This window comes from Heteronotia binoei, chromosome 12 (genome assembly GCF_032191835.1).
Source record: "Heteronotia binoei isolate CCM8104 ecotype False Entrance Well chromosome 12, APGP_CSIRO_Hbin_v1, whole genome shotgun sequence".
NCBI classification, from domain to species: Eukaryota; Metazoa; Chordata; class Lepidosauria; order Squamata; family Gekkonidae; genus Heteronotia; species Heteronotia binoei.
The window spans coordinates 54,121,068-54,148,815 of NC_083234.1; the positions used below are offsets into that span (position 1 = coordinate 54,121,068).

General features: G+C 45.5%; 1 protein-coding gene across 1 annotated transcript; it reads right to left on the minus strand.

Annotated features, from left to right (window-relative positions):
- Positions 1-1,467: 1,467 nt before the first annotated feature.
- Positions 1,468-27,627, minus strand: LOC132579892 (dual specificity testis-specific protein kinase 2-like). Its single transcript, XM_060250416.1, has 9 exons — positions 27,483-27,627; positions 21,264-21,463; positions 10,607-10,728; positions 9,194-9,242; positions 8,292-8,441; positions 7,014-7,187; positions 5,477-5,560; positions 5,146-5,232; positions 1,468-3,379 (listed from the first exon to the last, which is right to left on the minus strand). Exons 2-9 carry the CDS (start codon positions 21,447-21,449, stop codon positions 3,278-3,280), a joined length of 954 nt encoding a protein of 317 aa, XP_060106399.1. The 5' UTR covers positions 21,450-21,463; positions 27,483-27,627; the 3' UTR covers positions 1,468-3,277.
- Between the last annotated feature and the right edge of the window lie 121 nt (positions 27,628-27,748).

Below are 27,748 nucleotides of genomic sequence, written 5' to 3' on the forward strand. Positions count from 1 at the left end.
GAAATCCTGTTATATTGGGCACTGTATGAAGGGTGGTACTGCTGGTTTGATTTTTCTGTATCAAGAGCCAGTCTCTTACGCCTCCCTGATCACTGTACGCATCACATTCATGCCAAAGGATTCTCTGAAAGGCTAGCAGCCCCTCCTTGTGGGTGCTTTGGAACTGCAGCCAGCCAACAAGCAAGGAACCCTGGTAAGGCGCCATGAGGTCTTCAGCCAGGAGGAGACACCCTTTCAGCCTCAGGGCTGATGCAGCAAAGAAGGGGAACCTGTTCTTGTGCGGTTGGCAGGTTGCTTCCCTCACCTGTCCACATATATGCAGACAGGTGCATTCTTCCCAAAAGAGCTGCAATTCACTTCCACAGTCATGTCAGTATTAAACCTTTTGCTTCTGCTCTCTTTCCACAGTGGGGATTAAATTACTGCCAATCTTTTTTTTTTGCTTTGACTCCAGAGAAGGAAAGTAATGCCTGTGTTGTATTCCTCTGCAGTGAGTATGGGGGACACTCCCTTTGGCTGAGTGCTGCTTCCAGTCTCAGAACTGCCTGGCTAGAGGAGACCCACAAAAAGGTCCCGTATTCTGTTTCTAAGGGCAGCCAAGCAAATGCCTTTGGAAACCCACAAGCCTGGCATGGCTCTGCCCTCAGCATCTGGCATTCAGTCTCTGAACCTAGATGCTCCACTTACCAGTCAATGCAGACAAGCCAGTGCTTTTTTTGTAGAAAAAGCCCAGCAGGAACTAATTTGCATATTAGGCCACACACCCCTGACATCACCATTGCTTCACGCAGGGCTTTTGATAGAAAAAGCCCAGCAGGTACTCATTTACATATTAAGCCACATCCCCTGATGCCAAGCCAGACAGAACTGCATTCCTGTGTGTTCCTGCACAAAAAAAAAGTCCTGCAGACAACCATCTGTGCACCCTCCATGAATCTGTCCAATCCTTTTCAAATGTAGCCAAACTACCAGCCATCACCACATTTTGGGCACTGAAACTCATCCGTTACTTATATGTGGAGCAAGCCAGTGATTTCTATCCATGGAGTGGCAAAAATTACATTTCCAATTGATCCCTGAGGCCCAGCATCCAAGCAGAAAACCAGCACTGAGGCTTCCAGTGGGAATTTAACACTAGAGTACCTCTGGTCAAAATGAACACCACAATTGCTCCAGCACAAAACATATCTATAGCAAAACGATCTGCTTGGATAAGATTCCAACCTTCCAGCTCTTACAAAAGCTCTTTTAAAACATTCTGTATTTTTTTTGTACATAGGACTAGCTTCACACAGTCTCACACAATGACTTGACTTGCCCAAATGCACTGCAGCTCTGATTTTTGTTTTGCTTTTCTGCCTCACTGTTTTTCAGGGGCTGCCCTCCCTTTTCCTCCCCACCCATTGCAAGGAATACTCCATGCTCAGAAAAAGAAGAGAGTCAGTTGCTGCTTAAAGGCAGCCTGGGAAAAGTTAACCAACCATTTATTGATTTTTACAGAGAGAGACCTGAGTAGGTTCAAGTCTTTGGGGGTGGAGGTGGAAACCACTGCAGGTCATGGCTATTTCTGCCAAGGAGGGGCGCAGCTCTGTGGACGGATCTTGAGAGATAATGGAAGTCAATACTTGTACAAACACAGACATTCCCAAAACCTAGACCCCCTCCCACTTTTATTTAAACCTTTATCTTGTTAAGCTGAACAAGGTAATGCCTGAAGCCCAAGGGGATGTTATTAGGGTTGCGCAGCTTCGCCCCTTGTTCAATCTTCTTGTTCTCTCTAAAGAGTAGTTTTGAGACTTATGTGAACTTCAGCAGCTACCTAGAGAGGTATCCATGTGTATTGGGGGGGTGGGGTTCAGCACTAATGGATGCAGCAGGAAATAGGAATGATTTGCCCTACACTTAGATCACCAACCTTCTCAAATCTGTGGATATATTTGGAATTTTGAGGTGGGGACTGTGTGCTGCCACAATATGGCTGCCCTTGAAGGCATTATGAAATAGCTGTCATGGGGCACTGTGGCCAGTCACCCAACATGGGGAGGTTCCAAGCCAGGCGTGATCCTACGACAGAGGCTGCTGTTTCTTAATGGGAGCTTTCCGCAGTCATGAGCAGATGCCTGCCAGGTATTTCTGAAGTACCTCCTACCCAGTGAAGTGGAAGAAAACCAGAGCTGGCTCTTTGCTTTGGGAAAGGAATGCTTGTGAAAGAAGCAAATGGGTGCCAAGAAACCCAGTGGTAGATGCCTTGAAGCCCAGGAGTGCTATGTTGGGGATCACTGCCCTACATGCTTCTTTTAAGAAGCAGAAGGGAGTGAAGGAAGAGAAAGATGGACATTCAGATCCGGGGAGAGCTTATGGCACAATTAGATTCATAAGGAATGCATGGCTACCAACAAAAAACAGCAGCAAACGTGCTTTCCCTCTGGTAGCACCTCATAATACATGCATGGTTCCTAACCCTGCCAACAAGGGAACTGGGAAGTGGAGTAAGTTGCAGTCTGGTGATGCTATGTCACATGTTTCCTTTGTTCACAGGAAGAAGAAGAAGACATACAGCTGCTGGTTTTGGTGATAGTCACCCATCTTTCATTCAGCTATAGAAAAGCCAAAGAAACAAAAGAGGAACTCCATAGGGTTTGGGTCCCAAGGCTTAGGTATAAACATAGAAATTACCCTCCTAGGTTGGACCAAAATACTGTTCTAACACAGCACCGTATTTCCAGCAGTCGCCCATCAGAAGCCTCTGGGAGTCTCATAAGCAGGTGTGAAGGTGGCATTTCCCTTCTGCTTTTTGTTTTCAGCATCTAGTATTCAGAGATGTAGTTCCTCTGAATATGGAGGCTAACATCCAATGACAGAGCTCTCCTCTTCCACGGATTGGCCTAATCCATTTTTAGAGGCAGCTATTCCCCTCTATGGCATGGACTGTCAACTGTTAAACACTGGGTGAAAGAAATGTTTGTCCGGGATTCACTTACTCTCTGCTTGTGGCAAACATGGTGGTCTGGGCTTGATCTGCAGGGGCCAGGACTGGACGACCTTTGGGCTTCTAAGACATAGCACAATGGGGGAAGCTGGTCAAGCTGTGGGCACAGTGGTGGGGTGCAGATGCTTCCTCTTCTGCTGTGCAAACCGTAGATCTGCCTGAGGGAGGGGGGAGCAGGGCAAGGCACCCTTTACATGTTTGGTATGGAGGATATTCCCCCCTCATCACAGCCCCTTGTTTTTTTTCAGATTTACATGTAATTTACAGTCCAGGTTCCAGGAAGAAGCTTCACCCTGGGGACTGATGGTCCATCACGGATTCCAACCTCTCTGCAGCATCTTCCAGTTCCTCCAGGAGCTCAGTGAATGAAGGCCGTTTGAAGGCTTCCATCTGATGGAAGACAGTAGGGGAAAGAGAGTATAAACAGATGCTCAGTTTAGGAGATCTATAAACAGGAGAGAGGCTGTGGTTCAGTGGGAGAACATCTGCTTGACATACAGAAAGTCTCCAATTTGGTCCACAGCATCCCCAGCTGAAAGGATCAGGTTGTGGGTGATGTGAAAGACTTCTGCTTTGAGACCCTGGAAAACTGCTGCCAGTCTGAATGGATAATAGTGACCCAGAGAGACCAATGGTCACATTCAATATAAGAAAGCTTCATGTGTATGCATGTGGATGGCAACCACATGGCTAAATCCTAGCACAAGTGAGCCTCAGTTGACCCATTGCTTATTATTTATTTATTTCATTGGATTTATATCCCGCCCTCCCCACTGAAGCAGGCTCAGGGTGGCTCACAATAGCAAAAACATTTACAGGTTAAACATTAACTAATTAAAAACTTACAAGCTTGTTCTCTGCCCTCTAACAACTGTACCCCTTCAACCAGGGCTTCCTGGTCATATACCCCCTTCATTGATCATACTTTTATTCTGCGCTCTTCTGCAAAGGAGCTCAGGGTGGTGTACGACATTGAGGACACCTGGGTTATAAACTGTTCTACAATCCATTTTTGCTTTAATGCATGGATTCTTTGGAAAAAGCAAGGCATTCTCTGCCACTCCTTTTAGCATTTTTGGAGGTGTTATTGCATTTTGTTTCTCTTAGCTTGTCAGCGACCTTGAAGACTTGAAATAGATCCTCCTCCTTGTTAACTGTCTCTGATTGTAAAGTGGGCAGCACATGCCAATCATGATGCCAGAACCACCAGACAACCCACAGACAACGGATGGATTCCTACATACTCAGGCAACCCACAGACAAGGGATGGGTTCCTGCATACTCAGGGGACTCCTCGGGCATGCTGAAAAATAGGACTTTGTGGCCTAATGATGAGAACATTGGAGAGCAAGTTAGATTGGTTGGCTGAAGCCCTTATGAGCCCCTAAGGACTTAAACTATTTTTGAAGGGGGGAGATTTGGACCTTTTTCACAAGGCAACAAATCATGCTGTCACCATTGCTGTTGATGCAGCACAGTAGCAATGGTACTTCCACACAGTGGGTTTCCCTGCATTTTCTTGTGGCAGCTATTCCCCTACCCCAGTAACCACAAGGGGCTTTTTTCAAAGATTTTAAAATACTCCAAAACTAATGTAATATCATACTGTTACATGAGCATCTCTCTGCATCAATTCCCATTATTTTTCAAAAACTACAAAAAAATAAAAGCTACCCCTCCCCCAGGATGGAGGGGGACAGCTGCTATGGGGTTTTGGACAAAAAAAAATGGCAATCATGCAGGCAGAACTAGAAAAAATCTAGACTTTTCTACCCACATGGCAGCCATCCTGGTTTTGCTATGGTCTTTCCGAAAAGATCACAGCAAAGCAGACTTGGGGAAGTCTTTAGAAAAGGAAAACCTGGGTGATTCATAAAAGCACCATGATGCTGTGGGGAAACGGGAAGAAAACCTGCTTCCCAGTTGCATTTCGGCTGGGCCAAATGGCACACACATAAGTGACTTTGGGCTATTTTCCCCAACTTCCAGCCTACAATTCCTCATTGGCCCCCTTTCTGTCAATCTATTTAAGTAAAGCAAGCAGAGCAGAGCCATCAACACCCCACCAGAAATTCCCCTTTTCATGACTGAAAAAGAAATTTGTAAAAGAGGAGAAGGGACTCATCACAAACAACAACCACATCCAACCCCCTTACTCTGCAACAACTGGCGGCCAAGTCCAAAACTTGCTTGGGGCATCCACCAATCATTTCTTGGAAGGCAGTTACATCCAGGCCATAATCCTGGTAGGGAACAAAAATTTAAAAAGAAGGATTCAGAAATATTCCTCCAGTGTTTAGGCCACATAATTAATTGCCCTCCAGTATGCTGAACCCCATTCTTCTAATCCCCCCTGCCCCACATAATCTGCAGCCAAAGTATTTGCAAGTACTTTATGCCCGCCTTTTCTGTACAGCACCTGACACCCTGCTGGTGCTTAAAACAAGGTGCCCAGAATGCTGCCCAGAATGGTGTTGTTATAATGACCTGGGTCCGAGGCAGCACCTCTGGATCTGCAGGGATCCTGCCCAGTATCTCGCACAGGACAATACCAAAGGAGAAGACATCCACCTGTTGGAGAAAGTGAAAGTTAGCTAGTATGGGGTGGGAGGAGAGGCAGGCTTTGGGACCTGGACAAAAAGTCAGGAGAAATCCAGCCCCTTAGGTAGACACACAAGCAGCAGAGACAAAAAGACCAGCAGCCAGGAAACCTGTAACTCTACACCCGTCAACCTCCACTTTGTTTTGTGTTCTGCCTGCACCTGCCTGCTGGTGAGAGAATCAGAAGAGGGAAAAATACAAAGCTGAAAACATAGACAAGGGTGTTTTCTACATGGGAACAGGCATATGTAGTTTCCTTGTTGCGGCTGCAAATGCCAATACTGTGCAGTGGCAACAGGGCTTCCACAAGGCAAGTTCCACGCAGTTTTCCAGCAGCCCTGGTCCCCTGAAAGAGCCACAGTTTGGCCACTCTCATCTAGATCCTGTGCATTACCAACCTTTCCCAAATCGCAACTACCAATTGTAACCTACATATTATAAATTTTATAAGTCCAGTTTGGCTGCTCCTCGGAAGAAATCCATAACAGTGGGGGGAATGTAATGAAGACTCAGCAAGCAAGATGCATGTTATCCCCTCCTCCAACTCTGGCTTGGGAAATTTCTGGAAATCTGGAAGTGGAGGAGGGTGGGGTTTGGGAATAGGTAAGAGCTCAGCAGGGATATGATTCCATAGAGTTTGCCTTCCCATTTCCTTCAGGGAAACTGATCTCTGTTATCTGGAGACCCCTGGGAAAAACTGGGGTGGGGAAGTAGGGACAGGCTCAGCAGAATGTGCAACATTATTTCTAGTGCTAAAATGCAAGCAATGGTGAGGCTCTAGGATTCACTCGAAAGTCTACAGTTAAATATTGGTGAGCCCCACCTCCCCCCTCCTCCGCTGACCTCTGAAGCAACAGTGAGGAATGGAGGAGGGGATGTCAATGCCAGGAGGTGCCCTGGCCTCCTGTCCAGAGAACAGCTGTAACCCAGAATAAACTCAGGCCCCATGAGAAGTTGGCAACCCCATTCCCCCCACCAATTCTCCTCTACAAATCTGCCCCTCCCTTAGGCCATTCTCATGGCAGGGAAGGCCTCCACCAGGCTCCAAAACCACAAACTCAGATAAGGGGGAAATGGGGCAAGGAAGCATTAAGTACTCTTTTCTCCCAACAAGGAATCAGATAAGTGAGTCAAACTACAGTATTGCCTAAGAAGGTTAGAAGAAGAAAAATCCACAGAGACTATATACTTGATTTGGTTACTTAAACACTACATTCCTCCTGAAGTCCATATGCTGAAAGGCAGGATATAAATTTCCTCTATCAATTAATAAAAGCAAGGCTATCATTCAGCTAACTGATCAATTCCAGTAGATTACAACTGATTCATCAGTTTACACATTTAAGCCCACCTACACGTTCCAAATTTCACCCAAAGTGTCTTTTTTGAGATAAATGAGTAAACTTGGAGAGAAATACCATACCTTCCTGTCATAAGGCTCCCCACGCAACATCTCAGGAGCCATCCAGAAAGCTGAACCCACAAGAGAAAGCTTCCTTTCGGGGTCCTTGGCAGAAAGCTCCACCACTTCTTTGGCTAGGCCAAAATCCGCCACCAAGGCCTCTCGACCCCTTTGGGTTACACGGATGAGGCAGTTCTGAAATGAAGTTTAAACAGATTTCAGTGGTACATGGGATGTGTGTGTCTCTGTCTGTCCTCCCCAGGGCTGTTCTGTCAGAAGAATTCAGAGTTAACAAAAATGACAATTACAGATCAATACATAATGAGGGAAATCTCAGCTGTGCTCAATCCAGACAGGACAGAGGGGTCTGGGCCCACCTCCTGTCCTCCCATTGATGGTCCTCCACAACAGGAAGCTGGAAGTGGTGAGAGATAGCAGCTCTGCTAAGTGCCATGATCTAAAGTGGGCAACTACTGGATCACATCTTACTTTGTTAAATCTCACATCCCACCAAGTTCAATCTGTACCATAAACAGAGAACCAAAGTGGACGGTGCAGTCAAGTCAAATTCCTCTTCTATGGTCTTTTCACATACCCATTGCCATCATCCTTCTCCATCCAGAAGTCTTTTCACATAAGTTAGCTGCTGTCTCCCAACAGTGGTACATATCTTAGGTTACCATTTGCATTCATTCAACACTTGCCAAACCTATCACACCCTTTGACCTAACAACAAACTCCAGGCTTTTGCCTCATCTCTGTGGTCCCCTAACAACAAGCAGGCACAAATCCTTGTTGATGCCTTGCAGAGCCAAGTTACCCATCAGGTTTGCATAGCTGCAAGTGTAAACACCACTACAGCAACAGATTTGAGACTTCCCAAGAGGCATGAGAAATGCACAGGCCAAAATCCCATTAGTGTTAATGGTATCATTGAGCATCTGACTTTCCCGTAAGTGACTTGGAGATGATCCAGTTATTTAGCTTGTAGATACTGCCTTGCAAAACCACATACCAGAACATCTCTCCTAATTCTGAATGAGTACCTGGATGGAAAGTCATCCTTTTGGGTTGATTTCCAAAGAACATTAAAAAGCTGCCAGGGCCCACCCAGCCCAGCATTTTGTTTCAAATGGAGGCCAATCCAGATGCCTCCAGATAGCTACACAAGCAGGGCTGCTAGATCTAAAGTTGCCCACTTTAGATCATGGCACTTAGCAGAGCTGCTATCTCTCACCACTTCTCATCTGGTACTCAAAAGTATCCTGTCTCCATACATCAAGACTACACTTAGCTTACCTTGGAGTTGAGGTCTCTGTGGTATATGTTCTTGGAATGTAAGTAAACCATCCCTCGCGTGATATCTGAAGCCAGGTCTACTTTCTCTTTCCAGCTGAGAGAGACATCCTTGCAAGCCAAAAGCTCTTCCAGGACTCCTCCATTCACATACTGCACACAAAGAAGGCAAGATGGTACCTATCGCCAGCCCACAAGATATGGGGGAAGGAAGAGGCTTCTTGGGCTACAGCATCCCATAAACAGCAGAGAGTGGACTAAAGAGCAGACTAAAGCCCTAGTCCTCCCATGCAGACAGCAGGTGAGACCTTATATGACTGATTGGGGGTGGAGGCTAGGAGAGCAATCTCCTACAAAAGGAGTGCCAGCATGTCAAGTTCTAGCCTAGGCTTCTCTCAAACATGGCAGCTTTTTATGTCTGAAGGAACATTCCAACATATGGGCTCAACTGAAGACTGCAGGGGTATGGTCCAGATTAGGGTTGCCAACTCCACGTTGGGAAATTCCTGGAGATTTGGGGGCTGGGTCTAGAGACAGTAATGATCAGCAGTGATGACTATAGAGCAGTCTACCCTCTGAATCTGCTATTTCCTTTAGCAGATTAGTTGTAGTTCCAAGAGAACTCCAGGTCTTGTGTGGAGGCTAGTCATCCTGTGTCTGGACTACAGTTACCAACACATCTGCTTCCCACCCCCTGAGAACCAAGACAACTACTCAACACTTAGTGTAAATCCAACTATTATCAGGAATAAACTCCTCAGCTGATGCTTACTGGAAAGGTCAGGAATTTGCAGATGGCCTAAAAGACCGCCGCTGCAGTATTCATCCTGGAGTCAGGGGAGGATGCTTATATCTTTATCCATTTTCAACAATCTGAAAAGTGACTGTGTAAAATAATTCCTTACCTCCAGAATTGGATACAGCTTATCATCTTTCACACAGATCCCAAGATACCTGGCAAAAAGACAGAGAACAATTCAGTAGCCCAGTGTTAGCACATGGCTCAAAAACTAAACCCAGATGACCATGCCCATTCCTGGCCTCAGGACTTCTGCATTGACTCCTCCCTGCTGCAGTTCTTGGCATGCCCATTATATTCCCTGACCTGGACTGAGTTTTTTTAAAATAGGAACAAAGATACCCGTGCTCCTACAAATGCTGCTAATATGGCTAGAGCAGCAAAAACAAGGTGATGGGGGCAGAGAGAGAAGAAACTGGGCCAGCTTTACCATTAAGCTAGAGGAATCAACAGCAGATTTTGGCATGCAAGAGACGTTATCAATTATTTAGTTCATTTTTGTACAGGCACTGCAAAGGGAGGCCCATTTGGATTTCTCCCTTAAGTACCAATGGTTGTTGGGTTGTTTCCTGGTATGGGTCCAAGCAGGGGTCATTTTGCAGAAAAATAGGTGGTGGAGCTCATCCAGGGATTGTTATGCAGCTGCGTCTACTATTCAATGGAGAAAGTAGGTAGGTGGAGATGAAGAGGGGGAACCCTCAGAAAGGTTCAGAAGCTGAGCTCCTGCAAGCCCCTACTGAATTCAAGGCCTGGGTCCAAGGACAGTGAGAAGAATCTGGTTGCAAGAAATGGTGAATAGGTAGCCATGCACATATTGAGACTATTTAAATATAGGAGACAAAAGAAACATTGATGGGGAATAGAAAGGAAAAAATGGCCAGGAGAAGAAAAGGTTTATTCAATCAGAAACCCAGAAGTAGGATCAGGAAGCTAGCTTCAGTGTCACCTGCTCAGGTGGTATAGATCTACACTTAAAAAGCTCAGCCTCTGTTTATTTATTCCGTACATTTGTATCCTGCCTTTTCTCCAAGGAGCTCAGGGTGATGGACATTGTTCTCCCTTCCTCCATTTTATCCTCCCCCTGGGAAGAAAGTTACACTGAGTGTGACTGGCCCAAGCCTATCCTACACATTTGATAACAGAGTGGGGATTACAGCCTGGGTCTCCTAAATCCTAGTCCAGCACTCCGATGACCACGGCTTTTTTTGTTAAAAAAAGCCCACCAGGAACTCATTTGCATATTAGGTCACACCCCCTGACATCACCATTGCTTCACACAGAACTTTTTTGTAGAAAAAGCCCAGCATTTGAATATTAATAATAATAATATAAATTTATTCTTATATCCTGCCCTCCCCTGCCAAAGCAGGCTTGTAGATATTAGGCCACACCCCCTGATGCCAAGCCAGCCAGAACTGCATTCCTGCTCAAAAAAAGCCCTACCAATGACTACACCATGCTGAGCATTGAGCTAAGTGCTGATCTACTCTTCTGGGTCATCTCCCACCTAAAGGCTTACCTGACAATGTTAGGATGGGAGAGCTTCTGCAGCAAGCTGATCTCACGCACAATCACCTCCTGGTCCACATCATTCTTGTAGATCTTCACCACCATCACCTTGCCACCAGCACTCTGGGTGACCTGAGGGCATCACAAGACAGTGGCATAAGCACAGGTGACGGCCCAGTCTCACTAAGTTAAAAGACACACTGAAACAATTCAAAACTGTCTCTACTTTTACATTTGGCTCAGCGAATCGTATAAACTGGCCCTCACAGGTCACCTCTGGTGGGTAATAAGTGCTTTTAGGTTACCAGGCAACAGAGACATAGTTGTAAACTGAACCTTCACAAATTACATGCCTCTGACATGCTTAAAGTAATCTGAAAAAATTGTTAGGCCACTATTTTGATAGAACAGTAATTCCATGGACTGTATTAAGCAGCATACTGGGTGTGCCAGGAAAGGATATTTCACCTCTGGTGGCTGCATTATTCTTCTAGAGAAGCTGCAGCAGCACCAGGCATCAGAAAGAGAACTTTCTATGGCCCACACCTTTCTGCATGTCTTTGTCAGACTCCACAGCTGGCAGGAAGACCTGGGATTGCAAATTGGGCAGCTGCTTGAGTGAGGGGAAGACCTGCCTCCAAGAAAGAACAGCATCAAGGACTACCAGGACCTGCTTTCTAGGTGCATTTCTAGGGATGAGCAGCAGGCAGTGGGATGATGCTAAAGTTTTGTTAAAGTAGATTAGTATGTCTACACCTTTGCAATCACAAAGGTCACCTAATATGCTTTAGGTGGGGAACTGTGTAAAGTCCTTTTTTGTGGCTGCCCTTGAGGTCATTTCCTGGGACTGAAGTGAGGACAGTACCCTGTTTTCTATTTATGCAAGGCTGAAGGAGAGGACCATGCAGGATACTAACTACTGTCCCCTTCTTGCTTCCCCTGCCCAATTTTGTCTCTGCAATGCTGACTGCAAGCACTCTAATCAGTGGGAAGGGCTGCTCCCTGTACAACACTGCAGCTAAATAAATATTACAACAGCAGAAGGATCTCTTGACCCCCAACACCACTCAAAGGACACAGTCTCCTTGATGTTTTGTTCCCAGCCTAGCAGTTCTACTTAAAAATTGACTGGTACAAGCTGGGTTGTCCTCCTAACACTACTGTCAAGCTACCAGGAAGAACAGAGGCTAATTGTATAAAGTTTCTGTGACCACCAGCACTGCTGCCTCCCACGCCAAAGATGTTTGCCTGAAATGATAAAAACAGTTTAAACAAACCAAAGGCCACCCTAACAACGCAACTGCATCTCACAGGTTGGCAGGATACGCCAAGGGCCCTAAAGCACATGCGAAAGGAGAAAAAAGCAAAACAAGATTAGTGATACATTAATGCAAATCAAGATCAGAGATGCAGTCTCTCTTTACCTGAGGGATGCAAGAAAGTTTTGGTCTTAGAAAATTCAACCTGCAGCACTGGAGGTGAAGGACACTAATATAACAGTGTCCTGTCCTGGAAGAAACTGACATTAAGTGTGGTTTAATATCAATCCCTCCCTCCCCCCGCACCCCCAGCATATAAAAATGCATTCTGCTAGGTAAGTAAGAATTGCCCAGAAGCCAAAACTTTTCTAACTGGAAGAGTTGATTATTTCCATATAATATAATCAGCCTGGTGTAGAAGTTGGTAGAGGGAGACCCTGGTTTGATCTATCTTGAAGGTCACTGGGTGACCTTGGGCCAATCCCCCTCTCTCTCTTACTCACTTCTCAGGATTGTTATAAGGATAAAAGAAGAACTAGGTGTGCTGCCCTGTGCTTATTGGAGAAAGACTGGGATACGAATGAGACAGACAACTCAAACTACTGGCATCCCACAAATTCCAGCTTAGGTCAAGTCTAGATGATAACAGTCATCATAGGGACATTTCTGGGGGTTTTGCTTGATGTATTTGTGACTTTGTAAGAATTGCCACAGGCATTTTAGGACTGCCAGTTCTGGCTCAGGAAATCCCCAAAGATTTGGCAGTGGTGCCTAAGGAGGGCAGAGTCCGGGGAGGAGAGGGAGTTCAGTGGGGACATGATGCCATACAGCAGCCATTTCCTCCAGGGAAACTGATCTCTGTAGTCTAAGGAACAGCTGTAATTCTAGAACTCCAGGCCACACCTTGGGGTTGGTAAGCCTAAGCATTAGGTGTGTTGAGTTGATAACCTGCATCTCAGAAATTCACCTGAACTATTTCTGTGAGGATTTTAGGCAATCTTTTCTGCTTGTGGCAATAAGAACGTTTGCATTATGCTCCCAGGAAAGGAAGTTTTCAGTATCTACTCGTCATAGGATTCTCATTCCAAACCCTGCAAAAAAAACCGAGGCTTTCTAACCCTCTGTGTATGATTGCCAGCCTCCAGGTGGTGGCTGGAGATCTCCTACTATCCCAATTGATATTCAGGCAACAGCGATCACTTCACCTGAAAAAAATGGCAGCTTCAGAATGTGGACTCTATGGCATTATATCCAGAAGAAAGAAGAGGAGGAGATTGGATTTATACCCCTCCCCTCACTCAGAGTGGCTTACAATCTCCTTCCCTTTCTCTCCCCTCAACAGACACCCTGTGAGGTAAGTGGGGCTGAGAGAGCTCTGAGAAAACTGCTCTTGAGAGAACATCTCTGAGAGAACTGTGACTGACCCAAGGTCACCCATCTGCTGAATGTGGAACAGTGATGAATCAAACCTGGTTCTACAGATTAGAGTTTGCTGCTCTTAACCACTACACCAAACTAGCTTTCTGAAGTCCCTCCCTTCCCCAAACCCCAACCTCTTAAGACTCCAGCCCCAAAATCTCCACCCAAAGCAGGCAACCCTACATCCTTGTATCTACAGCCTTTGTACACACAGCTTACTGCAGATTTTACAAACAGTAAGCCTTTAAGTTTGACTTTGGATTCTGTGCCTGCCTTATGCACCATTCTTTTTCCTCCAGTGTATTTATTCTGCATTACAACAACAAAACCTGCATTTTTATAAATTGGGGTGGGAACATCACTTGTGATGTGTGGATGGGTAGTGCCTAAAGTTTTTTAGCAGTAGCATCTATTAAGCACGTTCCATTTAAATCTTCATGGTTCAGTTTTTGTGCATGTGTTTTTGCATTAGTTCACTAAGTAAAAGGGAACACAAAAGAAGCAAGCAAGGGGAAAAACCATCTTGAAACCAACAAGACTATTTTTCAAATTGGCAAATACTGCCAAGCACTAGGGGATTCTCTGCTGTGTTTTCAGCCACTGTGAAAAATGGGAGTCACACAATCTCATAATATTCTGTACATGCTGAGTGTACAGAATGCACGGTAGAACCCAATGACACTGGCACTGCAAGCTCTGATCACTGGCAACATTTGTGTGTGTGTGTGTATGTGCACACACCTGTGCAGCGGTGGCTGCAATTCTACAATACTTTGTGCAGGGCTGGAATTTGTATGGGGGAAGAGTCATCTGGCAGAAGCTCTGGAGAGCTTTTTTAGTCTTGTGCCACAAAGGGGGGGGGGAGTATTTTTACCAATGCCTTAGCACAGCTGCACAGTAATGCTAATTTCATGCCCTCCTTTGAAAATCAGTGTTGTTTTTTTTCTTTGTGATTCTCTGATTTGATCCCGCACACTGGTAGTGATCTTGGCAGTTTTTTAAAGCCTCTCCTGTACCAACTGCACTCTTTCCTCCAAGTGGATTGATCTCAAACAATTCTTAAGTTTGGTGGTTTGCAGAAGGTCCACGGCTCAGCTGCCATTTTAAATGTTAGGCTTCTGGAGACTGCCAAAGTAGTTGGTTCGTTCGTGTTCATGTTCTCTCTGTCCCTCTCCACCCCACCCCCACTGGGAACACTGCCATTTGCCTCCTCTCTGATTTCTCTTTCAGTTCAATACCAGCTGGGAAATAAACTTCATGCAGCACCTTTTAAACTCCCCGCCCCCTTTCTTTTGATTTTAAAAAAATTCATCGATCTGAGACTAGTCATTCCAACCCATCTAACTATCTCCCAGCACTATGAACAGAAGCCCAAGATGGACTGCATCTTCTCACACAACTTTTTGATTCTCCTCCATCATTTAATTTTTTTTAATTCAGTGCTACGAAACGTCTCGTATCACTGGATTTATACTGCTTGTCAAAAAAAAAATTAAAACAAGGAAAGGAAAATTTAAAAATGTCCACTGATGAAGAGGGGAGGATGATGGAAGGTGCAGAGTGGGCAGAACAACCTTGATGTGGGTGGGCAGAACAACTTTGATGTGAAGGGGCAGCAAAAGGAGGGAATCTGTACACTTTTGAAAGACCTTTGGCTTGGAATTGAAACAAGGAAATATTCGGCACAGAAGTGGGGAAAGTGAGCAGAAAGTAAACTCAGGCTGGAGGAAAATCAAAGCAGAATTAAAAAGAAAACCCAGTGGACATGCACAGTGGAAGCAAGGGAAAATATCTGTTTGCAACAGCCTATGGTTCTCCTTTCAAGGTAATGACTGTTATACTTTCCTTATGAAGTTTGTAATGACTTCAAGGATATGAAACCTCTGAGACAGGATAAGATGAGAAACACAAGGTAATAGAATTTTTTTTTTTTAAATCCTTTGCACCATGCAATGCAGATAACATTCACAATGATCAACATGCATGGTAAATGTTATTGCCGGACGCTGTATTACCTCACATAATTTGGCAAATTTTTATCAGGCGGACCATACCTTAGGCATCAGTGAGCAGGTTAATGACTTTCAGGGGGGGGGACATATGTAATTTTTGCAGGAAGCAAAGATTCCAGAAGGAACAGATTCGAACGCACATTTTTTAAAAACTCTGGGCAATGAATACACCACCCAGTATCCTCCTCTCCAGGATAATATCAGTGGATCTCCTGCCCTGCCCAAGTTGCTGTCATGCTGATACATGTATGATTCAGTGAAGACAGGCTTGGACCTGGGGGTCCTGGGTTTGACTCCTTCCTGTGCCACAGCCCTACTGTGCAGTCTTGGCCAAGATATCCATCCAGCCTCCCTTTCTCTCTCTTTCTCACGCACACACAATATGTCCCGTCCCCCATATGCCAAAAGGCATGGCAGTGCAGCAGCTACCATATTGAGAGTTCAACCCCCCTGTTCAGCTGCAAAGCTCACTAAAAACCTGAGAGGGGGTTATTGGTCCAGCTACTTTGCAGGGCTGTTACAAAAGGAACAGAGACTGTTTATACCACCGGAATAAAAGTGGAAGAAATAAATAAAACATTGCAGTCGGCTTGTTCTATCCTAACAGAAAAGGGTAACGTTTGCTTTTCCTGTGCTGTCTCAAAGAGGAAAAGAGAGGCACTTACACTGAAATGTTAGTAACATGCAAATTGACTTAAGAGCCATTGCTTGAAGGGCTTCTGGTTGATTAGTCATCTGCCTTTCAATTGAGTAATAGTTCTATTTAGCAGCACTCCTGTATCAGATCCTGACCTTCATCTCTTCCTCATCACTCTTGCGTACATCACCCTGGCTACCGCCCCCGCTCCCCCACTTCGAAGCAAGATCAATTGTGGCAGCACAGCTGCTCAGGCACCATAAAACACCCATTTATGCCACTTCTACTGGATGCAAATTTGCAAAGCAACCTTTCCAAGCAGCCGTACAGGATAGATTGCCAAAAACTGGGTTCCGGCAAGGGATCGTGGGCTCTTCCAACAAAGCAGCTTTGGCTCAGGATGGCATTGTTGTTTTCTAGTGCTACTCATCCTTTCCCAGCCAAGCCCACACAGGACAGGCATATGAGAGTGCTGGATCCTTAAGATATACCCTATGGTGCCACTGCCATCATTTCTCACTTTGCCCCTTTTCTATCCAGGCCCAGCAGAAGATTAGCCCCTTCAAACTAAGAATTACCACAAATTTAATCAATCCACAACGGGTAGGTCTCCCAAGTTAATAATGTAAGAGGTTAATACTTTATTATTCTTGCTGAGCAGGCAAAAGATCCAGAAGTAGAGCAGGGGTGGTGGTGGAAAAACAATGACAAAATCTGAGCTGTTCGGCAGGCCCTGCTCTTTGCAGCTCATTTTCTAAACTTCTGAATTGAGGTCTTTCTCTTTACTGGCAGTTCTCCAGCAAAGTAGTCACAGGCATTCTGATACTTCACTGGCTATTTTAAAAAATATATTAAAACTTGCTCGTATTTGTTATTATAAAAACAGCTTTAGTCTCAGATAGCTAAGGGAGTGTCATGATACAGGTTTACAAAATTATGCATGGGATAGAGAAGGTAGAGAATGACGTACTGCTCTCACAATACAATATGGGCTCTCGAAAATATTTATTTAGTACTTTCTGTTTCTATCCTGCCCTTCCGTGCAATGCAGGGCTCAGGGTGGGTTCAATATGATATTAATTAATTAGCAGTAGGCTTAGAACAGATAAAAGGAAGACTAATTAACTCATGGAATTCACTGCCACAAGAAGTGGTGGTGGCTACAAGCGTAAACAGCTTCAAGAGGGGATTGGATAAACATATGGAGCGGAGGTCCATGAGTGGCTGCAAGGTACAGATGGAGCACTATGTCTGAGAAAGTGATGTTCTGTATTCTTGGTGCTTGGGGGGCAACATGGGAGGGCTTCTGGAGATCTGTTAGTGGACCTCCTGATGGCACTTGGTTTTTGGACACAGTATGATACAGTGTTGGACTGGATAGGCCAATGGCCTAATCCAACATGGTTTCTCTTATGTTCTTATATGTTCTACTCACTATACCTCTTTGACAATAAGAATTTTATTGAAGACTCAGCTCTGGCCACTCCAGCCTCCAGAGGTGAAGCAGGTAGCTACAAGTGACAAAGTCTTCTCCATGGTAGCACCCAAGATGGGGACTTCCTCTACAGGTTTATTTGGCAGATGTTATTAGTGCTGCAACTTAAAGCCTGGCTTCTTTTCAAGGTATTTAGCAGCATCTGATGAATTTTGCTCCGGGTGTCAAGGCTGGTTCTTTCTTGGCAGTATAAGTATGGATTCTTGCAATTTTGGCTAAATTACTGTTTGGAGATGGACTGACTTAATCAAAGAAGCCGACCTGCAAGATCTGAGCAAGGCCACTGATGATAGGATGTTTTCGAGGTCATTAATTCAGAGGGTCACCATAAGTTGGATGCAACCTGATGACATCTAACACACATGCACGCACACAAGTAAAGCATTTGGAGAAATAATAAACCCCCTTCTGGATCAAATAAAAAGGTCTGTCTAGACCAGCATCCTGTTCTCACAGTGGCCATCCAGTTACTGCAAGGAAACAAACATACAAGAAATGAGGGCAACAGCCTCCCGCTACCGTTGCTCTCCTGGAACTGAAGTTCACAGATATATCACCTCTGAACTTGGAGATCCCATTTAGCCATAATGGCAAATGTGGAAACTATTGATGGACTGATACTCTGTTAATCCGTCTAATCTTTTACAGTCATCTAAGCTGGCAACCATCATTTCAACTTGGTTGCAATGAATTCCATAATTGTGTACTATGTAAACAAGTGCTTTCTTTTATTGTCCCAGATTCTTCCAGGTGGCCTGTTGAGTAGACAGCGTCATGGAATTATTCATTCCCCCTCCCCCTCATGTCTTGCATGGTCAGGTACTGCCAGTTCAGGCCCTACCACACCTGCCCTTAATGGAATATCTGATTGAACACTATTAGCTATTGGAACTTGATGTATAGAGAAATAATACCCGCCCCTGAATGCCTGTCACTGTGAGACAGAATTAAGGCCTTTGTGCCCTGTTTATTTGCCTTGTATCAAGGTCTGGTTGGCATCAAGGTGCTGGATTTCCATGGTCTTTGGTCTAATCCAGCAGGGCACTTCTTAAGGAGGGATTTTACAGTTGATGCCAGCCCAGACCACCCTCTCAGGCTTCCACATCTCTAGCAAATGCCAACAGAGATATTGGATCTCTTTAAACAACAAAGTTCTACCCTCTTCCAGCACAACAGTTTCACATACACAAATCAGCAGGTAGCATAAGAAAGAAAAGGTTGCCTGGCAGTAGGGCTCAGAGCACTGGACCCTGGTGCAAGCAGCCATCTGTAGCATCAAAGCTTCGGGCAAGATTTTAATCTGCTATTTGGCCTTGCTTTCAGATTGTGTTGTAAACCCTTTTTTTTTTTTTTAAAGGAAAGCAATGCATACAAAGCTCTTTGAGGGGAGACTGCTGCTACAGCAAAAAACAAAAACCCAACAACACAAAAAGCTCTCCAAGGTTTGTTGGCAAGCCAGAAGCAGCAGGGTCTTGATAGTGGCAAAAGGATGAGTGCCAGCCTGAAGAGAACACCCTGCGCATCAAAGACAGCGGGTCATCAAGGAATTAGGAACGGTCACGCTCAGTTCCTTCTGAAAAATGTCAGACCCTAACAAAGAAGGAGAACAAACCTGGAATCATCCACAGTGTTGAGAAATAGCCAGTCTGGAGGAGGAAGAGCTCTGGAGAGGACAGCTTCCCGGATGCCAGCCTCAAGGGGGCAACTCCACTCCAAAATGTGACAAATAAGTGCTAACTTGCTTGGCTGATTTTATTTATTGGCTAAAAGTTCAAGAGGTGGCTTGCGTCACTTAAAGCAACAGGGAACCATTTAAGGAGGAATAAAAGGGCATTGCCACAAAAGAAGATCAACTTCATAGAAGTCACAAAGCAAACAACCACAGAAAAATAGAAGCGGTAAAAATGATAAAACTAGGGAAACAATAAAAAGCAAAGCAAACCATTTAAAAGTCAATACCAGCAGCATTTATTTATTTATTTTATGATTTATATCCCGCCCTTCCCAACAAGTGGCTCAGGGCGGCTCAGTAGAAGCAAGCAGTGAAACAAGCAGGGCACATAACACGGACTCAGGCAACAGATATGGATAAAAGTCTGGGAAAGAAAAGTATTAATCAATGCTTAAAATTCAACAGACTTGGCACTGGGCAAACAGCTGCAGACAGAGAGTTCCACAGTCTAGTTGTGGCAACAGAGAAGGCTTGGCAGGTAGCCACCCACCTGGCCTAAAGCAGGTGCTTCAAGGATGACTGAAATTCTCATTTTGGATTAGCTGCTTATTTTAGGCAACTTTTGAATGACAGACACTATGCAGCTTCATCCCACAGGACAGACAACATGGCCACTGGTCCAGCACCTCTCAAGCTGGGCAGGCCCTTATGCAGAGCCATCAGATCAGAGTGAAGACACAGGTCGTATCTTTAAAGGAATAAAACCAATCCAGCTGGAAATGCAATTAATCCAAAGATACCTATTCATCCCCAGGATCAAGTCTGGGGGAGGGACACAATTCTTCAAGCTTGCAGCAGAAGCCTGCCAGGCACAGTACTTACTGACTGGTGCCTGTGTCACCATTAAATCCTTCCTTCCCTTCATCCCTGGAGAAATTTTTGCCTTTTAAGTTTTATTTTCAGTAAGGCGACAGAATGACCATACAATGGATAATGGACAATCTGCTCTAAATATAGGGCAGCAGCAAAGCTGGTGGCAGAAGCCAGGGCTAGATTAAGAGTTCTAAGGGCCATGTTATGCCCAGCACTGAGTGTTTCATGCATAAAACCCTCTTCTGTCAGCAGCTAAAGCCTTTAAAAGCAGTCAGTCAGCCATTTTAAAAAAAATGACAAGTTGGGGCAAAAGAGAAGCAGAAATGAGTAGGTGGGAATGACGGATCAGGAGCCAGCTCACGATTGCCCAGGGATGCATCCGGAAAGGAAAGAATGCACAGGGAATTCAAATCAGCAGGCAGGGGAGGCACAATTTTATTTTTTTGCCAATCTCCTTTTATTTTTTGTTCAGTCAAGAACCCCATGGATGATTCTTCAGCCTTGTTGGTCTATGGACTGCTTTCTGTCACCGTATTTTCTTATTTGATGACCTCCCAATGGATCTCAGATAATTCTGAATTAAAACATCATTCCCTCTACTTTCCAATGCATGCCGAGTTTGCAGTAAAGATAGCCAGGGCTGGAGAACTCTCTGTGGCATTTTTTTTTTTTAATTTAGATTGGATTTATACCCTGCCCTTTACTCAGAGTAGCTTACAATCTCCTTCCTCTTCCCATAACAGACACCCTGTGAGGTAGGCTGAGCTGAGAGAGCTCTGAAAGAACTGCTTTTGAGAAAACAGCTATGCTCAGAACTTGTGACTGACCCAAGGTCACACCAGCAGCTGCATGTGGAGGAGTGGGGAATCAAACTTGCTTCTCCCAGATTAGAGTCTGCACACTTAAGCACTATATCAAACTGGCTCGCCTGTAATCAAAGGCGGTGCCTACATTATAAGCTGAAACCAGTGGCTGATCTGTCAAGGTGGCTCCCAGTTCAGAAATTCTGGTGAGTGTAGTTCTATATGGGGTGAGGAATCTCCAACAAAGAACAGTCAACAACCTCACAAAACACAGTTCCTAGAGCCCTGGAGGAAAGTGGTCATTGTTTACCAATTTAAAATGTGTAGTCTAGATGTGCCAGGCAAGACACGATCCCTTTCTTTGCTCATGAAGTCAGGATCTCCTTGACTACCTGAAAGTACAGAATGGACTGCCAGCAAAGAAAGTTATTCTGGGACATCACAGGAAATGGATTTTACAAGCTGCAGTTTGCTTTCAGTTGACATGAACACCATACCTTGTACACCTTAGAAAAAAAGCCGCTGCCTATCAATTCGACATCAAAGTTTTCCCAGAATTCCAGTTTCCTGACAGCTGTGCGCAGCCTCTGCCAGCGGTCATCTTGGCAGTAAGCATCAGGGGTCTCCCCGCAGTACGGTGAGAGACTGGACAGCTCCGGGGAGGTCAGCCTCATCTCACACATTGCAGAGATGGGCACTGTAGAGAGAGAAAAGAGAAACTGGGTTTTAGCACCAGCTGCTGAGGGGAAAGTCCTGTGAGATGAAACCATGTTGCCCTCCTCCCATTTACAAACAGAGAACTGAGAGACCGCTGCTTTCCCCAAGACCAAACATTAAGCCTGCAGCAGAGGCAGCAGGATGCTCAAGAAGCCCTTTTTCCATTTTGTCTTAAGCATGAAGTGATCCTTCCCCCCACGCACATCTGTTGTGCATTGCAAAGCATTCTCAAGGTTCACACTCAGTTCCCTACAGGATGCCCTAGATTAAAACATACCTAACTCTCTTCTCAGAACGCATGATGCTGCCTTATACCATAGATCCATCTACACTAGTCACATATTTGGACTGGCACCATCTCTCTGAGTAAGGAGGCAGAGGAGAATCTTTCCCAGTGCCTCCTGGCTGAGTTCCTTAATCCCAGATGCCAAGGACTGAGCCTGGGACATCCCACATGCAAAGCAGGTGGCCCACTACTAAGCCCAGCTCCTGCACCTCTGGTTATTCACTGAAGAGGAAGATTAGCTACTTTTCAGGGAACTCCACTTCTGCCATTAAAGGTCTTCTCATTTAGGAGCGCCTCAAAAGTGTCGAAGGAACCTCAAGGGATCCCAGGACAATTTGGAATGCACCGACTCACAGCACCCTGCCTTGGTGCTCTCTGTTCCACGGGGAACATGCAAGTCCTCAGTTTCACAGCCTTTCCCACGTTTGGTCTTCTGCTTGCCTGATGCAATCCCTAAATGAGCCTTTTGTATATCAGAGAATTTCTCCACCCCACCCCCCCTACCCTGCATCAGAGACAACCCATTAAGATCTTCACAAGGCGTAGGAATGAAACTTTCAGAGAAATGAGGCTCTTTGTGTTCTGCTAAGCACTGCCATTCAGATTGGAGCAGAAAAGCTGGGAAACAGCTTCTCAAAAAGGGCAAGCTTTATTTCAGGGGCCTGGGAGGAAATCTACTAGCTGGCTTTTATGGGCATTTACTGCCCATAAAATAGTCTTTGTTATGTCAACCCTAGAAGATTCAGGGGGCTCCCTCCAGAGTCTCCCAAGCCATACAGTCCTATACAGCAAGAATTTACTATCTCATCCAGAGGGCCAAAGAGAAGAAAGGAAAAATATCCTGACAGCAGGCCAAACACCAGTGTTGTAAAGACAGGCCACTGGCTTATTTTCAGCTTCTCCCTCATAAACTGTGTGAATATGTGAATATCTGGGACGCTGTTTTTTCAACACACACAAAAGTTTACTGCTGCAGTGGAACCAGACAGTTTGTGTTCCTTCTACCAGTCTCCCCACATCAGTATACAATATATTAAGGAGTCAGTGTGGGGCAGTGGTTAGAGGTTCCTTGCAAAATGCCTGGGCTGACAGGTTCAAAACCTCATTCAGCCATGAAACCTATTTGGTGACCTTAAGTCAGGCTGCCTCTTTCAGCCTAGCTTAACTTATAAATGAAAGATATAGTAGAGTTGCAATTGATTTATGGTGATCCTATGAAATTCCACCCTCATAGGGTTTTAAAGGCAAGAGATGAACAGAGGTCGTTTGCCATTGCCTTCCTCTACACAGCAGTCTCCATCTTCCTTGGTGGTCTTCCATCCAAGAACTAACCTTACTTAACTTCCAAGCTCTGATGAGATCAGGCTAGTCTGGGCTATTGGGGCTGCAGCCTAGCTTGGAGGGCGGGACAAAATAGAATAAGGAGAAATCAGATGCACTAACCTGAGTACCTTGGAAGAATTGTGAGATTTAAAAAAAAACCCATGAAGTTTATTTTAAAAACATGTACCTCACATTTTCAACCCTCAAGTTCACAAGACATTTTCAACCTTTCAAGTTCACAAGACAGTTCATGGCCATTAAAAAAAGAGAACAATACAACATAGAGACTAAAAAAATCTAAAACCACAACAATAAGAAACTGCAAAACACGAGTAAAAAGGAACATTTATGCCTGGAGCCTATAACTAGCCAGGGAGGACACAGGGTGAACCTCTCCTGGACAGTTGTTCCGGGCACAAGGCAACCCCTCTCCCTTGCAGAAGGAAAGGGGCCTGCCTGGCAGGAACCAGACAGTCTGTGCAAAATTCAGCACCTTGAGAACATATACATCTATTTTTGAAGTCAAGCTCATCTTTGGACAATAGAGTGGGACACTGTAAGATATGTAAGAAAAGATAAGTGAGCAGTCAACACTCAAAACAAGTAGGTCACTTGCAGAAGTGAGAAGAGGACCAAGCAAGATTTCTATTAGCTCAGGGCTTTTTGCTCCTCCCATTCACCACATAATACATTTGACTCTTTCTATAATTAACATATAATTGACATATAATTAACTTGTGGAACTCACTGCCACAAAATGGGGTGAATGCACTAGCTTTAGTTGGCTTTACAGAGGTGGCTTTTCATGGCTTTAAAGAATGACAAAAATTCAGGAGATCTTAAAGGCATGGAACTCTGAATGAATGCCAGTTGGTAGAGGGAGCAGTAGCAGGGGAGGGTTGTTGCCTTCTTGCCTTGCTTGGAGGCTTCCCAAAGACATAGAGATGGCAAGGGTGGAAACAGGATGCTGAACTGTATGGACCCTTTGAGATGATCCATCACAGTAATTCTTTTGTTCTTAAAATAAGTGCATGCATGCAAATTTGATCAATTATTGCAGGTTACAGAATTTAGATTGTCTGGATGCAACATCTGCACAAGCACTCCCACGCCTTTCTCCTCAACTGCAGATCACATCCAAGAGAGAAGGGTCATGCCTAGGACACCCGAGAGCTCTTGGAGTGGGAGGTGTCCTGAAAAACATCCACAGCAGCAGTTCCATGCCTGTTCCATAAGAACAGAGCTGGCAGGATGAAATGTGAGCTCACATCACTTTGCAAAGCAGCTGACTGGAGATTCCTTACACTCCAGTCTCCCTCCACCCATAAGAAAGTGCATAGGGCTGCGGGGAGGGAGGAGAGAAGCAAATACAACAACAAAGATTGTTTCCACTGGTTTTTGGAAACTGTAAAACTGTAGCTGGTTGCTAGGAAACTGGCCATGTTCACGCCAGGGCTGACTGCTGCTCTAGAATGAGGAAAAGGTGCTCCAAGGCCATCTAGTCCAGCCTGGAATGTCAGGCAAGGCTGCTAAGCCCAGGTCAGCTGAGGCAGTCCAGATACCAGAGTAGACAGAACAAAGATATTCTGAAACAAGAGAGCAGTTCCAATACACAGGTAGGAACAGAAAAGCAGCATCCAGAGGTGCCACCAAAACCTGGCTTCCTTGCAAAACCCAGCATACTTGCAGCTGTTTTTCAAGGGTATCTGCAGCTCCTTTTCTAAAAGGAAGGGTTCCTCCTTTTGCTTGGATTCCATTCCAAAGAGTAGAAGCCAGCTGAAGAAACAGAACCTGCCCAAGACACAGAATCCAAGAGAGGGCAGGGAGGCCTGTCTCTTGCAAAAGGGAGAAAGGAACAACAAACACCCACATCAAAAAGGTGCCTGCAGAGCAGATATCTGGCTGCAGCTGACTCACAGAAGTAAGCTGAGTCACATGTCTTGAGGGAAAGTGAAATATACACAAAGGTGCGTGTACACACATGGAACTAAAGCTGGGCAGGCATACCAGGCAAAACCCTGTGCATATCCTAGGATCCCCACAAGTTCTGCTATACTGACCAGGCCAGGCTTTGGACTGCCTGCCAATCACACAGGCTGACTATGCCCACCCAGTGTGGAGGCCTCTGAGACTTGGCCACCATTCTAAATGGCTCTTGCTTCATCTATTGACCATGGGGTTACCAGTGCCTCAACCACAAACAAATCCCAATTACCTCCTTGGCCCAAGAGAAATGTGCTGGATGGACATGCACATAACTCTCAATCTCCCAGCTTTGTGGCTGAATGATACCAGCCGAGCTCCCCTTAGCTCACCACATCTGAGCTCAACAAGCCCTCGGCAAGCTGCAACTCAAATGCAAGAAGCACAAAAAGATGGACACCTGCACCAGTCTGGAAGCTTCCCTGCCAAACCCAGCCCCCCCACCCCCATGATCCTTGACAAAAGTCAATCTAGGGCAGGATATTTTTAGCATTTGGGCCCATAAATGTAGGCTAGCAGCAACAACTGCTAAGGCTGTGTTTATAGAGGACAGACAGCAGAAATGCAGAGTGAGCAAGGCTAACAATGCCTTCATCAGGACCTGTCATAGTCCCAAATGGGGGCAAGCTTTCCAATCATCCCAACCCAACACTTCCTTAAAACAGATGCTCAGATGCGGGGAAGAAAATAGATGATGTGGTCTTTAGCCCCTCTGTCTATGTGAACAAACTTCCTTCTGCACAGTACCAGAAATCCCTTCCCCTGGAACCCCCCCCATGGTCCAGATTCCCACAGTTAAAAAATACCTGAACTGGGCTGAAAGAAAATGTCAGGGTCCATGACCTTGGAAGGCTGCATTGAGGCACAGCTCTGTTGGGTGCCTGGTTAAGACAGTCTTCTCCCATTCAGTATACATCTGTCTAAGCCCTCTTTCTACAAGGAGCTCATTGTGGGGTACATAGTTCTCCCTTCCTCATTTCTATCCTCACACCAACCCTGTCAGGTAGGTTAGGCTGAGAGACAGTAGGTGTATTCACACACACTGAATAATCCATTTTAATGCAATTTGCTATTAGATTTTACTATGTTAAATGGAAAAATCCACTTGCAAACAGACATAGTGTGAACACGCCGTTGTAGTGTGAACACACCTAGTGACTGAACCAAAGGTTGTCTCAATTTCAGTTGTCTTAGTTTACTAGATGGCTTTCGTTTCTCCTCTTCTGGGCACACACACACATACACACACAGTGCTGGAGATGCCTGAGGACTCTACATTTTAAACTGTGTATTCTTTGGTTCACGTCAGATGTGCAGCTCGGCAGTGGAATGCCTGCTGCTTTGCACAGAACATCCTTGATTCAGCCTCCAGCATTTCCTGTTAAAAGGATCTTTGGAAAGACCCCAAACTTGAGACTCTAAAGAGATGCAGACAAAAGCACCAACCTGTTGACACAGCTCAAAACAAAACAAGCCCTCCCTATCACCACCAACTACAGTCCTTAATTTCTAAAGTGAGAGGTCCATGGACATCATATCTCCTGTTGTAAGGATACATTTCCTGAACACAAGACCTGGGCAGCAGGTTTCCAGAGACATTTAACTATGACATTTCACAGCTGGGTCTTGAAGCTGAAAACAGATCAGGGACTAAGCCCACTTTTCATTTGTACCAGTTGTGTGTGTCTATGCCGGAGGGAAGTCCTTTTTAAAACATGAGCACCCCCTGCCCAAACCACCTCAATGGCTATTTGCCAGAAATATTATTACAAGGCTGGAGCACTAGCTACTATTGCCTCATCACCTTATATTAACAGATGGGTGCAGAGAAGGCTGTTTGTTTGCTTTGATTTGTGAGAAAGCCAGGACTTTTTCCTGCTCAAAAAAAATCCCAGGGATTTGCCTTTGGACAAATAATGTAAAGACAATAGCAGACAATAAATGGGAGGGGGGGCAGAGGACAGCGGAAAACCTGTAAGTGCAATGAATACAGGCAATTTCGCAAGTGCTGGTTGTCACTGGAGCACCAACTGCTCCTTTTCCCCATTTAAAGGCACAGGCACTCTGCCGCCTTTTGCATCTGACCACCTTGCTCATTGCCTTAAGTGCTGAAAGTCCAAGCCACATCCTCTGCTCTTAGTGGTTCTCCGTCTCACATTGGGGAGGGAAATAGCTCTCCATACAAGCTCAGAGGCATTACACTTGGGTTACTTCTTCACCTGTTGCAGCAGGCCAGAGATCGGGCGCTAAAAACGGGTCCTGGGGCTGGGCGCTAAAAACGGGTCCTGGGGCTTGGCGCTGGCGTACCATATACCCTGTTATTCCCCCTTTTCCCCCAGGCGGCTTTTCCCGACCCCTTCGGAGACTCCCCATGCACTGCACAGAGACCCCGGACGCCGTTACTCACCTGCGGGAGTCCCGGAGGATCATGGAGCGACTCTTGCCTGCCGCCCGGCGTCTCCTCTTCTTCCCGTCGAGATCTTTCCGGCTAAGACGAGCCGTGCGTAAAGGCGCAGGAGCCGCTGCCGCCACCGAGGGGTTCGCCGAGCCGCGCCGCGCTCCGCGATACCACGGACGGCTGTCTGCAGTCAGCCAGTGCGTCCCCTTCGGGCATGCAAGGGCTGGAGGGTTAGCCGGAGAAGCAGGCGACGAAGCTAGCCCAACCGACGCTCA